The 14,722-nt window shown below is 40.0% G+C and overlaps 1 protein-coding gene across 1 annotated transcript in view; it reads left to right on the forward strand.

Moving 5' to 3' along the window:
• LOC306883389 (slit homolog 3 protein-like) overlaps positions 1 to 14,722 on the forward strand; it is a 189,739-nt gene that overhangs the window by 101,674 nt on the left and 73,343 nt on the right. Inside the window, exons 5-6 of the mRNA XM_079438596.1 lie at positions 953 to 1,024; positions 10,409 to 10,480. Coding sequence (XP_079294722.1) covers positions 953 to 1,024; positions 10,409 to 10,480 — 144 coding nt within the window. The remainder of the gene's footprint in view (positions 1 to 952; positions 1,025 to 10,408; positions 10,481 to 14,722) is intronic.

Consider the following 14,722-nt stretch of genomic DNA (forward strand, 5'->3'; position numbering starts at 1 on the left):
AAGAAAAAAAGCAGGATTGTAGAACTTGTCAAAAACCATCAGAAACAGTTTGATGAAATACCATAGCCTCTTATTGCAAAGCATAACATAGTTATTAAGATTTTTGCCATAATAAAACTTGATTGGTTCGAAGGAGGAAAAAGAAACACACGTATCCAGTTCTGGTGGGGGGCTGAAGGAGGGGAGAGCCCAATAACTCCAGTTTTAAATGCTCCTAAGAGGAAATTGCTGGCAGTGCTGTGCTTGATACATCATTACGTCCACCCACAAGCTCTGGCAGGATTCCTCGCCGCATTTGGATCCGCGCCTGATTGTTTATCAGTGAAATTGGTTGTAGCAAGGTCAGGTGGGTTAACCCACGTGGTGGTCTTTTCATGTTATATGTAGCAGGCATGCCTCCAAAGCAGACGCTTTGATTAGATGGGCAGATATTCCATATCTCATTTGTTTCCTTCTTGGCCCGTAATTGCATTCTGGTTTTCAAATTATGTTTTGCCAGCGTGAGTCTACAAACAAACAAGCTTAATAAAGTTAAGCACAACCATTGTGACATGTCAAAAATCATTTGGCTCATAAGCGAGCATTAAAAATGCCAGGCATTAATTCTGATGTAGAGCCGCTTTTGTCTGTTTTCTTTCTCGGGTTACTCAAAGTGCATATGATTGCTTCATTTTCTGCAGGATTGTGGGACGTACCGCTATGAGACCTTTCATTACAAAGTACTGCTTTAGAAATGTTTTTCATTAGACGCACACACAGACGGAGTGATAAAAGGCCAGACGAATAAAGGAGGATGTGACATTTATGGTCAGTAGAACAATTTGGTCTCAGACTTCAAAGCTGAGGCGCGTCGCTCCAGCAAACGGTCCATCTTCCTCAAGACACGAAATGTGAAGTAGCTTCAAACAAATCCTAATATCTCTCTTTCTCTTTCTCATCTCTTTCTCTCCAGGGACCTGAGTGAGAATCAGATTCAGGCTATTCCTCGTAAGGCTTTCCGAGGGATCACCGCCGTCAAGAACCTGTAAGTGTTCCTCCCTTATCCCTTCACTGGCATCATGAGATTCGTTTGCATGAGGCCAAAAAAGCCATCGGAAAACTGTACTTTCTCCTGAAGTAGCGAGGCGTGGTGCGGTACTCCGTCAAACCGCAAACGAGGCCATCGTCTGCTGCATTTAACGAGTCTTGAGTCTTATTTCAAAGACAGATAACTGAAATTAAAGATAATAATCTCTCTGGCTGGAAGAAGAAAATGTTCAAAAGCAATGTGCTAGGTGGCCTACATGTACGCCCCTCGAATCATTTGTCATAACAGTTAATAAGCTTAGCACTGTGAAAATTCAATTAATCAGTATGGTTCAATAAGATGGATATCTTCAGGATATTGCCAGTGAGTAATGTTCCACAGCCATTTGCAATTAGTGAAGTGAAAGTGAAGTGACATACGGCCAAGTATGGTGACCCATACTCGGAATTCGTGCTCTGCATTTATCCCATCCAAAGTGCACACACACAGTAGTGAACACACACCCAGACCAGTGGGCAGCCATTTATTCTGCGGCGCCCGGGGAGCAGTTGGGGGTTCGGTGCCTTGCTCAAGGGCACCTCAGTCGTGGTATTGAGAGTGAAGAGAGCGCTGTACATTCACTCCCCCCACCTACAATCCCTGCCAGCCCGAGACTCGAACCCGCAAACCTTTTGATTACGAGTCCGACCTTCTAACCATTAGGCCACGACTTCCCACGAATTATAGTAATTACTCTAATGGCTTCTGATAAATCTCTGTAACAGTTTCAGAAGCCGATCGCGCTGCTGTGGAGTATAGCAGAATGGCTTGTTAATAGTAATATTTAATGAATAAATATGATTTTTTTTCAAAGCATAAACAAGGCCATACAAATCTAAAAAAAAAAACCTTTATGAACAGATCAAGCACAGGGAGCTGGTAGCTCTAACAAGCCTGCAACAATAAACATGGCCTTCAAAGAGGGCTGGATGATTTCAGCAATTAAATCTGCCCTCTAATGAATAAAGGACGCCAAGCTGAGGTCATCATTAATGGGGCGCTTTGTTTACAGTCAGAGATCGGTTGTGGTATGCGGCTGTATCGTTCGTGTGCGTTCCCAGGCTCGAGCGTGTGTGAAGTTCTGGGCTGTTTCGTCACAGTATCTGATACCGGCTTTGCTACAAAGACCGTTTTCAGATGAGGTCTTGCCCACCTTGGTACTGAGAACCAGGGCGCTGAACCAGTTCAAGGAACGAAAACCGTAAACGAACGAAATTTGGACTGGAACAGAACCGGAAACAGAAACAAAATCTAATTTTATAGTCCCGGACAGAATTGAAAATTTTAAATGGCCATTTACCGGTTAATAACGTTATTTTATCGTTCCATTTAATATTTGAAATTTGCTGTCAACCAATCAGGAATTCAAGTAGTACAGACTATGCAAATGTAATGCTGACGCATCCAGCGAGTGAAATGCCGCCCGCACTCAGCTGTGAACTCTAGTCGCATTGGCAATGAATTCTGCTACCATCTGTTTTAATGGTAGGTGGCAAAATCTGACAGGGTAGCACAAATCGTCAGAACACCGGCTTTAGATTTTGTCCGACGACAGTGTAAGATGGATTCAACAGATCTTACGCACCTGCGGCGCTTCTGTGAACGGAGAAAACACAATAAAACTATAGGCTTACATAAAAAGGAATATATATATGCTTTACACTAAATATATTTCACGTAAATCATTGACAGATTCGTCATTGTGACGAATTCCAACGTTGTCGGAAAGGAAAACGAGACGCAGAAAGTAGTTTTCTTTATTTTGCGAAAGCTTTACAGTTTTATTTTACAGTTTGTTTTGCAATAGCTTGACAATTTTGAATGATGTCTAGCATCTGTATAATCAACCAGCGTTGGTATGGCCATATCGCGCTGGCGCCTCACGCGCACAAAGACACATATTTTTGCGACATTGCAGCCAGTTCATTATCAAAATAAAATACAGATAAAGGAACGTGTAAAAAGTTACAGTGCTCCGTTGTTACTGTGCTGTTATTGCCGATGTGAAGGATGATGTTTTACGTCGATGAAAGTAAAAGCCAATAAATAATATTTTAGTATACGTCGAGAATATGGAAACATTTGGATTCGTGCCGAGTGAGAGAGGTAGGCATCAGTTTCACCTTTAATTTGTTCTTGGAATGACGTTTTTATAGCCTATATTCTTACGTTTAGAGGATTTGTTGTGGAGAGAAACTAATAACTATGTTTATAATGTTTGTAAACATTTTTAATTTATCGGCATTTTAGCCTACATCATTTCTGAATAATAGCCTAATAAAATGCGATGCAGATTAGCCTTTGTTTTTTTTCCCTTCAAAACGCAATTTTATACAAGTAGTGTTTTTTTTAACAATTTGCAGCAAACATTTTTAAATATCTTTAAAAAAAATACTTTAATGTCTTTAAGCATTAATAGATGTTTTTCTTTTGTTTACTAGCCTACATTTAGAAATGTAAAAATCTAGAAAAGATGATGTTGTATTGGCTGTGACTAAGCACAGCGGGTTAAGATACCATCTCTTTCTGTATTTTTTTTCCTTCTTTTTCTTTTTGTGTAAAGAAAACACTGTACTTTATTATTATTAATATTATAGGCAAAGACCATTTTAAAAATAACGGTATTAACTGTTATTTTTCCTACTCGAACCGGTTTCCGAATGGTAATAATACAGTGGAACGCAGGAACGGAAATGTTAAAATATCGATTCTGCTCGGAGTAAACCGATTGACTTTTTTTGTTGTTTTCAAGCCCTGCTGAGAACCACGGGCCACGTCATGCTAGAAATCTCTGAGAGATATGGAAATAAAGTTGGCTATTGTTTGAAGATATAGTCATGCTTTTCAGCTGAAAAGAAAGAAGAAAGGGAACAGTATGAAGAGCTGGGAGAGTTTGAGAAGCCCAACTATATATAAGCGAGTAGTCATTTATAGCCTACTGTATGTCCACCGTTGTGCCACACCTCATCTGTATCATTTTCAGTGTATTCAGGGCAGGGTGATATTTTGGTTCACTGTATTTCAGAATGTTGACTACCACCCGCCCTGATCAGATTGAGTTAACTGAATGTCAATACTAACTCTGACCTCACTGACCCCTGTCAAATGAGTCCCAGCCTGCAGGAGTGCCGTCAGTGATCTGCGCTGGTCAATGACTCTCTGCGATATGCACGTAATATGTTATGTAGAACAGCTTTTGTGGTAAAATTGCATATGCAGCAATGTGTGTCATCAGATGACCTGGTGGTAGTACGCTGATTGTAAAATGTACACTGTAATATTTATGCAATATAATATTTTTATTTTAATATTGTTTAATATAATTATTTTTTTTTATTAAAAAAATAAATAACTTTGTTTGTTTTGTGTTTGTTATTATTTAGTTGTTCAGTTGTAACTTAAAATAAATCAGAATGCCACAGTGGCAACTCAGCACTCATTAATTCTAAAATTCTAATAAAGTCTAAATTCACTTGTAGCATGTAAATGTTATTTTTTACATTCATTTAGACAAAATAGAATGGAATGGAATTGTATTGTTGCCATTTATTGTTATTGGCCACAACGTTGAAGTAGTTTTTGTCTGTATATTTATTGAAATTTGAATGGTCAAAAATATAACAGTTTGGTGCATGATACATTTTGAGTACTGTATATTCAGTATATACAAAATTAATTTTGCACGTTATTTGTCCCATTTTATAGACAATATTGCAATGCATTACTTTAAAATGTAACATTCCCCAACAGTTGCGAGCTTTCAAATCCCTTACACACATACAGCATTTTTGTTCAGCATGGTTTCCTCTGACGTTCTTACAGTGATGTCTGTGATGTTTGGCAGTGTTTGAGCGCTCATCACATCACTGTCATGTGCACCGTCACACTCTGATGGATGAATGATAGGTACAGGTAGGCAACACTCATTTCTTCAGGTAGGGCTTTTTAGAGGAAAAAAGGGCTAACGAGGATTGAGGGAGAAGGATGGATTTGTACGTCAACAGCGCTGCCTGTTTCTCTCCCACCAACCTGCCTCTGCAACGCGTGGCAAGGTGACTCTTGATTTAATTGCTAAAATCATCCAGCCCTCGTTTTTTTAATGGGAAGGAGTGGAAAAAAATGGACAGGCAGCGTTCCAGGAATGAATTGATTTTCTCATATGCTTTTCTACCTTAATGTCCTCTGTTTGAAAATGGCTATGCACGCTTTGAGGGCATGTTGAATCTCCGTCTCTTATATCGTCCTCGCATCTCCACTGTTTTACAGGTTACAGCATGCTGGAGTCAGCATCCGCCTTCAGCCAGCATCCTCCACCCTTTATAGAGGGGCCATCTGGATAATATGGTCAAGATGGTTCCTCCAGCTAACGAGAGTCTATGTTGCACTCTATTAAACCAGACACAATATCTCTGTGCGTTTTTATGGCTTTAGCTGTGCCCTCCTACTGTTCACCAAACATGCTACGCCAGCCATGTTAACCTCGAGAAGCATCGAGTGCGGGTGTTGTAGATGTGCACTGCAAGTCTGAAAACATGCCTAATGAGCTCTATATTAACATGACATGCTTGTGTCAGCGGGGTACGGATTCTATTAGAACAGGTGCTGTATGAGCAGTGGATTCATGGGCTGACACGCAGTCGTTCTGTTGACATTTGTTATTCACCACGGATCAAGAGGCTGAATGGTGTCGGCACATGTAGGGTACACACTACTACATCACCTGAAGCCTAGGTGTAATTGAGAGAGCAGTGTGTCCTGTATGATTAGATACGTGGACATTTTGATTTTTGTCTCCTTGTGGCATGCTCTCATCTGGGGGCTAATAAAAGCCTTTCTACTTCATGCTCCTGCACCCAGAATGTTACTCTGACTGTGCGTGGGTTTGAATTATGGCCGAGAGGATGAGGAGCGGTCGCTGTCTGCTTTACAAGCTTCTGCGCCCAGCAGACGGGACTCTGTGGACAACAGATCTCAGCTTTTGATGTGCACTGCTGGTGCTGAAATACACACCTCACACTCCGTGCAAGATGGGCTGTGAATTGCACTGATGCCAAGATAGCCAATCAAAAATTTTCCAGCTCTGGGAAACACTTTCTCAGGACACCCATCCACACTGAGACTGCTCTTCTTATCGATTAGAACAATATACTAGACAAAATGAGACAATATGAGACCAGATGAAATTAAATTATATAAGACAAAGTGAGATAATGAGGACAGATGAATTAAGAAAATATGAGACAAGATTAAATGAGACAGTATGAGACCAGACAAAAATAAACTATGAGATAAGACAAAATTAGATAATGAGGACAGATGGATTGAGAATATATGAGACAATATGCGACCAGACTAAATTAAACAGAAGACTAGACATATGAGACAAGAAGAAATTAAACATTAGACAATATGAGAGAAGACAAAATGAGATAACGAGGCCAGATGAATTTAGATAATATGAGACAATGTGAGACCAGACAAAATGAGATAACGAGGCCAGATGAATTAAGATAATATGAGACAATGTGAGACCAGACAAAATGAGATAATGAGGACAGATGAATTGAGATAATAGGAGACACGATGAAATGAGACAATATGAGACCAGTCGAAAAAGAAACAAGGAGATAAGACAAAATGAGATGATGAGAACAGATGAATTGAAAAAAATGAGACCATATGAGACCAGACTAAATGAAATGACACAAGACTGGATGAAATGAAATATGAGACAAGAGGAAATTGGACAATATGAGACCAGATGAAATGAGTCAATATAAGACGAGACAAAATGAGATAATAAGGACAGATGAATTGAGAAAATAGGAGACATGATGAAATGAGACAATATGAGACCAGACAAAAAGAAACAATGAGATGAGACAAAATGAGATGATGAGAACAGATGAATTGAAAAAATTAGACAATATGAGACCAGACCAAATGAAATGATACAAGACTAGATGAAAATAAATGTGAGACCAGAGGAAATTGGACAATGTGAGACCAGATGGAATGAGTCAATATAAGACGAGACAAAATGAGGTAATGAGGACAGATGAATTGAGATATTATGAGACAATGTGAGTTCAGACTAAATGAAATATAAGGCCAGAAGAACTGAGACAATATGAGACAAAAAAAAAACAATATGAGACAAGATGAAATGAGACAATATGAGACACGACAAACCATTATGACTCGAGACAAAATAAGACCAGATGTAATGAGACAATATGAGACAAGATGAATTGAGACTAAGACAATACTGGGAAAAAAAAGACAAGATGAGAGAATGATGGAAGAGAGAGGAAGAAAAAGGAAAAGATGAGAAAAAGAGAAGTGACAATAAGATGAAAAGATAGGATAAAATGAAGACAAAATGGGACTGAAAGAAGAGAACGGGAGATATGAAAATAACTGAGACAAGGAGAGTAGATGATAAGCGACTAAAATGATGAGATTAGGTGAGAAGAATTGAGAAGAAGAGGTGAAGCAGAGAAAAGAAGAGACTACATTATGAGATGTGGAGGAAGAGATGACTCTAGAAGAGATTGCTTATGATGAGATGGAGTGATAAAGCAAGCAGAAAAGAGAAGAGACAAACATGAGATGAGACAATACTAGAGGAGAAGATACAAAGTGAGATGAGAGAAAAGATGAAAGACTACCAGAGGTAAAATGAGATGAGAAGAAATGAGATGAGACACAAAGTGAGACGAGACTGAAAGAGAGGTAGGAAAAAGAGACAAGACTGAATGAGACGAGATGAATCAAAGTGAAACAAAACCGGAAAAGACAAGAAGATGCGAGGGTGTGATACAGACACGAATCCTGAAACCACACTTAATTTGGTGGCCATGAAAGGTCACATACTGTATATATCTGTTACGACTATAGACTGAGTATGAGATTCGTATTTTGCAGCTCTGATCAAGCATCATCCCGGCTGTACTGACGGTCAGTTCTGAGTCATTTGCTGTGTTACCTATCGAGCGTGAATGAAATACGGCCATGCGGCTGCTGGTTAGCATCACCGACTCTGACAGATTAATAGTCTAGTGAAGGGAAGGAAGACCCATCTGAAGAGAACGGGACCCATCTCTGTTTCTCTCTCTCGTTCACTCCAGATGGGACACTGGCAGGACGGGAGCTCTAAAGTGCCAATACGGCTCATGACTGAGATGATTAAAGGCCAATGTAATTAGAGCAGGAAAATTAAAACTGGGACTTACATTACCCACCACTACCATGTCCCACCTCTCCAAACAATCACCAATCATGCAGATATTTGCACACACCACACGCTCACATATGTACATTCAAGACAGCTATTCGCCCTTGACTATGCTCAGTATTACCATTGTTAAAAGTCTCTTGCGCATGATCACAATTACATTCTCTAGAGATCAACTTCATGTGTTCAATTACAGACAATTATGGCTCTGAAATCTGATGAAATGAGCTACGTTTGAATTCTAAATATAATGTGCCAAGTTACCACAATATCACCTGCTGTTTGGCAACTTTAACTACATTACTTGTTGTGGAATTTTCTATATTGAGATTATTTTTAACAAATTAACTGAGGAAATAGATTTTGGAGCAGGTTTTGTTGAGAGGCCGCTGTTGTAGAAAATCTATAAGGTTTCAATCACCTTTATGTATAGAAAAATGTGTTGCTGTAGCTCAAGTAGTAAAGCATGGTGCTGCTAGCAACATCAAGGTAATGTGTTCAGTTCCCAAGGAATGCATGAACAGATTGAATGCAGTGTTAGTTGCTTTGGATCTGCCAAATGCTTAAATGTAAATGTAAAAATTATGATTCTTGTGATATGAATTCTAAAAATCCATTATTTTAAAGCATTTATATCAAAATATGTGCTTTGTGAAATAAAAAGACTGCGGTTAATTAATGACTGCTGAGTTGTCCTCACAGGCTATATGCAAAAACAAGCAGACCAGAGTACCCTGATTCTTGACCAAACATGTATTATGTATTATTAACCGGTTCTTTTTAGTGTATCCTAAACAAATGAGCCGATACTTTTAATGAATTGTTCAGTTGAATCAGTTGACAAATCCTTTACTGAATTGAATTGATTAAAGTGGTTAATGAATCAATATCTGACTCTTAATGAACTGTAATTTTCAGTGATGTTCATATATCAAAATGAAGCAAGATTTGTGTGCGTATCAGTGTGTGTAAATAAAAACACACACTTGATACAGTTTTTGTAACAAATGAATATGTTTGTAGATATCATTTACAGTATATAATTGTTGTTGCCATTTTATAAAAGCACTGGCTTATTGTTTCATTCTCAAGGGAAGCATTTCTTTAAAGTCTTAATTTATTTTGGATTAAAAAATATCCATCGTAAAAGACAAACATTTTACTTTTGCTCATAAATGTTATTTAATTTTCACAGTGATGGTTAATGCATCTGCAGTGGGTGGCTGCCATATAGTCTGTCCCATCAGCAATTATGGAGACAGATGCATGTCTTTTAGAAAGAAGGGATGGAGTGAAAGACACGCCAGAGATGCTCCGTTCTTCTTTATTATCCATCTCTAAAGACGCGAAGGCACCGTGTCTGTCACGGGTCAGATGTCACCGCAGCTCTGTTTGCCGAACAAATGACTTAAGATTCCTTGTTCTTTATTCAAGCCTCTTTCAAATCCATCTCAAAGAGGGAGGGGTAAATAGAGAGAAGGAGGGGTGGATGGCAAAGTCTGCAAATTAAAGTAAAAGGAAAAAGAAGCAAAAAGGAAGAAGTGCCCCTCGCGTCTGCTCGTCCAGCATCGTGACCCCAGCTGATTTACGAACCCCTTCCCTTAATGAAATTGTTTCTGTGACAGAGCCGGTAAAAGCTTGTAATGGATTGGCTGCTCTAATGTAATGAAATTACTCCCTTTCTGACTTTAAAAAAAAAAGAATAAGAAGAGGGGGGTGGATGAGTGTGCTGGGTGTGGGGGGGGGAGAAAATGCAATTAATATTTACAGAGAACTGACAGATGGGGTGGGCTGTGCACTATAGCCAGCCTCCTGTTCTCTCTCTCTCTCTTTTACCTCTCTTTGCCCCCACACTCAGCAGTGTGGCTAGAGAGAGAGAGAGGACGGGATATGAGGAGGTTATAGCTAGACAGGCCACTTTTAGCCAGCTGGTCCTTTATCCCGACTGCGGTGAGGAGAGGAGAGTAGATATGAGTGTGTGTTAGTGTGTCTACCTCCCTCCCGCAGCCCCCACCTCTCCTCCTCCTCCTCCTCCTCCCTCCCTCCCCTCAGCCCCCACCTGCTCGTCTGCAGACCTGCTGCTGACTTCTGTCTCTCATCTGCAGGCAACTGGACAGCAACCACATCAGCTGCATCGAAGATGGAGCCTTCCGAGCCCTGCGCGATTTGGAGATACTGTGAGTCCCCCTCCCGCCTCCTCTGCGGGGTTCTCTCCTCTCTCTTCACCTCTGCTGTCCCTTCCTCTAACTCTGTCTGTGTGTTTCTTGATTGCTCTCGAAGGACAAACTGTGTTGCGTTATGGACCTGTGGCGCATAGTCTGGTGTCACCCTGTCCAGTCCGACACCGTGGCGCTTCGCATGCGATCGTCCGTGCAACAGCTAAAGTTGCTCGTTTGTCATTCTGTGCTGCATTGTTGCCACTTGAAAAAGTGTCCTGACTTTTCCGGGTGCACCTTAGCGTTAAATGCACAGCGTTTTCTGATTAGAACATCTGTAGATTTGCGCTTCCAACTTTAAAGCAGGTGTTAGATGCTCAGATCTCTGTTCTGCTGCCTGCTGGGAAGACTTTTTTTTTTTGGTTTAGTCGCACGTTTAGTCAGAGTTCATAGATTTGATGTGTTTGTGAGTGAGTTGATTTTTTCCTTGGGTATCCCCTGGATTGTCCCAGAGACGGTGAGAGGCTGGAAGCGGGATATACGGAGGGGGGCGGGGGCTAACCGCCGCATCTCCATCAAGCCAATTGGCAGGGTGCTAAGTGCCAAACTCATCCTCCAAATGAGCGCCGCTCACTGGGGACCCAGAGCCTAGCCACCCCCTCTATTAATTCCTGGCTCCATAGGACACAGCAGCACGGTGTTACATCATTGTTAGGCAGATTCTCCGGCAGTGTTAGCTAGAGGTGCAGGTAGAATCAAAGAAGGAAAGATAGGAATATATTTTGTGTCCTCTGTCCTCTCCTCGTAACCAGAGCATAAAATGACCTTATAAAACAGGAGCTCGGGAGCAAGAAAGTGTGAGTAAGTCGGGAATCAATTTTTATTAATAATACAGAACCTCCCTAGATTCTGCCAAAGACCTTTGGGATCCCGGCGAGCAAAGGAGAGCAGCGGCACATTAATACACATCACTTTCCTGCTGATTGAGCCATCTCTCCACCCCTCTGGAGAGGCTGCAACACACAGATCTGCAAATGACACTGTATCATGGCTAAATAATCCCATGCGCAGTAATCAAGCTTAAATCCATGTTCTTCAGCAGCAGATTCAACATACGGCTGAACATTAAGGCTGTGCCACAGAGCCATCTTGTGAGAATATGACACCTCTAGGTAACTGATGGCGAAATTAAGGTTTAGGTGTAGCCGCATGTGTTAATGCTGTGAGTCTCAGTGTGAGGATAATGATTTCCAACATATTATATTATAGTCCGGACTAACTTTTGTCTTAAGACTGATCTTTCTGAATGGCAGCACAGCAGATGGATCCATCTTTTGTATCGCCAAAGAGTATGGTGAGTTTGATGTCATAATGGTGAAAGCAGAAGTAGTGAAGTTTTAGGGGTTCATTTATGCTCTTAGAAATGTCCATAGATCGTAGATTGTAGATGTCATTCAACCACATTCGTTTTTGTGTTTAAAATAGTGCTGGATTATGGGAATTCAGGGCAAGCGTGTGAATTTTTCAATGTAGATCAGTGTAATTTGACATCTGGAGTTATAAATAAAAGAACAAATGATAAACATTCTAAAAATGTGATGTTAATGTGTGTTTTTGCAATTCAGAGCGCACTAATAACACCGGAGGCCAACTGAATCTTTTAATTTCAATGATCATAAAAGGCCTATTAAAATAGATGGTGCACTGCGACATAATTGAGAGATCTGAGCATCCTTTCCCATCATGCACTGTTGGGTTTTCCTGATCACTGTAAAATTTTGGTGATCACCATAAACAGCGACTAACAAAATTCCAAAGCGGGGAGCTATTTAACACTTCCATCGGGTTTAGAGATGGTGATCAGAGCGGAGATTAGACAGAGGGGTTCTAACCCTCTCCACAACTAAATGACTGCTAGTGATTTAACGCCTGCCAAACTACACAAAATTAATGATCGACCCTTTCTGCTGATGAATTGTAATTTATATTTAACATAACTGTGCTAATGACTGAACTAATGACTTCAAAGCTATCTCGGACATTTTCTCACATAGGACGTGACTTGCATCCCAATGAGCTGAAGGAGTGTGGTAGGCAGCACACTGATGTGTTCTCCATCTGCAGAGCACCTAAACCTGCCTAACAAGGAGCACCCCTTGATTATTTTATGTTTAATACTTAGATACTTCTTGCGCTTTCTCTCATTTTTTATTCTAATCGTTTTAATTTTTTTTGTTTTTGTGTTTTAAATATGCACCAAATCAGGCCCTTTTATCTTTCCATTCCTGCTTTAAATGTAGATGGACTGTGCATTATAAGGTGTCCTCCTTATCTTTATTATATTCATGAAATTCAATTTGGTGCTTTTAATAACTATGAACGTTGGTAGCGCTTCTCATTTCTAATTTCCAAAGACAAATCAAATCAAATTTCATATATAATATAAATGAGATTCTATGTGGTGTAAGAATAACTGAATATTTTTCATGGGTATATGCCTGAAACTCAATTTCCATACACCATAGTCAATATAATTTTTTTTTTATTATTATTTGGTTAAGCGGGTTTAAAAAAAATTGTTAACAGGATTCCATAGCCAAGCATTTAAGATTAATTTAAAAATCGCTGTTTAAAAATAACAAAGTGGATGTTTGGAAGGGTCTAAGTGTTAAAAAACTAACGTTTTAACCTTTCTTGTAGTAAGGAGAACAAAAAAATTCAAACTATACTTCAAAATATGTATATTCAGCATGAGTTTGGCCAGTTATTCATAAAGCCAAAGAAAGCATGAAGAATGTCCAACTGGTCAAGTATTCAAGCGGATTTATTTTTCAGCAGGGTTATGGTAAGCACATTTTGTTCTGATGTATGTTCTTATTGTTTTAAGAACACAATGAAGAGACAATGAGAAAGTCTGTTTCAAATTATGCTAAGCGCGATATATGTGCACTTTATGTTTGTTGCTGTCTTTAAACACTTGGGTTTTTTGTAGAATCGCTTACAAATGTTATAATCGTCCTTCAGGGCTATTTTATAAAATGTGGTTTAAATGTGAGAAGGGAATTTATAGTATTGTGAGAAAGAGCATTTTGGAAATTCCCCATATACCCCACTCAGCTTTGTCTATACACAACACTCTCGCAAGCGCTGGAGCCTCTGCATATTTTATAACCACTTTTGTACAGAAAACTCTGGCTCTGAATCAAATGTCAAATCATGTGAAATTTTTTGCCCTGCTGTGTCATTTTTTATGAGCAGGAGAGTGCCGAGACATTTCCGTGCCATCTCCTGAAGGTGACTTTCCCTCCCACCATGCATTGATAAGAAGGCCCAAATTTTCACATTACCACTGTCTTCTCCTCCTGCCAAATGCTATCATTTGTCAATGTGTGCACGGCACATTTTTCTCAACAGCTTGGCACAGACCTCGCTGTTCGAAGTAAAGTGAGTTTAGCATGATAGCATGGGCAGCGTGCCCCAAAGGGACGTCTTTGCGGTTCACCAGGCCTTGTCAATATGCACCACTCTGTACTACGGCCTCTTCTCATTTTGAATCCACAGATGTGCTCGCGTAATGAGGTTTTCACATTTTCATTTAAAGAGACTCACTTGTAGTGTAATACCAACCAAATCTGAATATCCGCAGTGTGTTGTCAGATTAGATGCTGATTGTGTAAGGGAGTGTGAGGAGGTGGATTATTAATCCTGATTACAAAACTCCATGCCGTCAGACTCAAGAACTTGGAAAAATGCTGAATGGAAGAAGCTATCACATTTCTGTGGTTACGTAGACGTTCTGGGATTGTTTTGGGGGGGTGTTTGATTGAAACCTAAATGTATTACGAATTAAATACCGTGTATTTCATATGGAAGGTTCGAGAAATATAATTTTCTTCTTCTCTGGGTTTATGGTTTGGCAATTTTCTACCTTCATAATGTCATTTTCTCAATGCTAGAGCTTTTGAATGTTCCTCTTGGCAACGATAACCCTGAGCTTTGCTCCTTTTCGGCCCCTGCAGCCCCTTATCCTAATCATTTCTAACCCCTGTGCTCCTGTAAAAAACATTAGCTTTTTTCAGATTTAACAATTGTCCTCTAGACTGATAGCTAGGTGCCGGCGGTCCCGCTTTGGGAACTCGAGAGCACAGATTCCCTTGAATCAGATATTCCATGCATCTTTAATTTCTAACACGGGTTGGCCTCCCTCTGGACAAATCAGTCTTACTTCTGCAAGGCCTGATTGAAAGGTTGTCTTTAGTCAAT

The sequence above is a fragment of the Barbus barbus genome (assembly GCF_936440315.1).
Source record: "Barbus barbus genome assembly, chromosome: 17".
Lineage (NCBI taxonomy): Eukaryota > Metazoa > Chordata > Actinopteri > Cypriniformes > Cyprinidae > Barbus > Barbus barbus.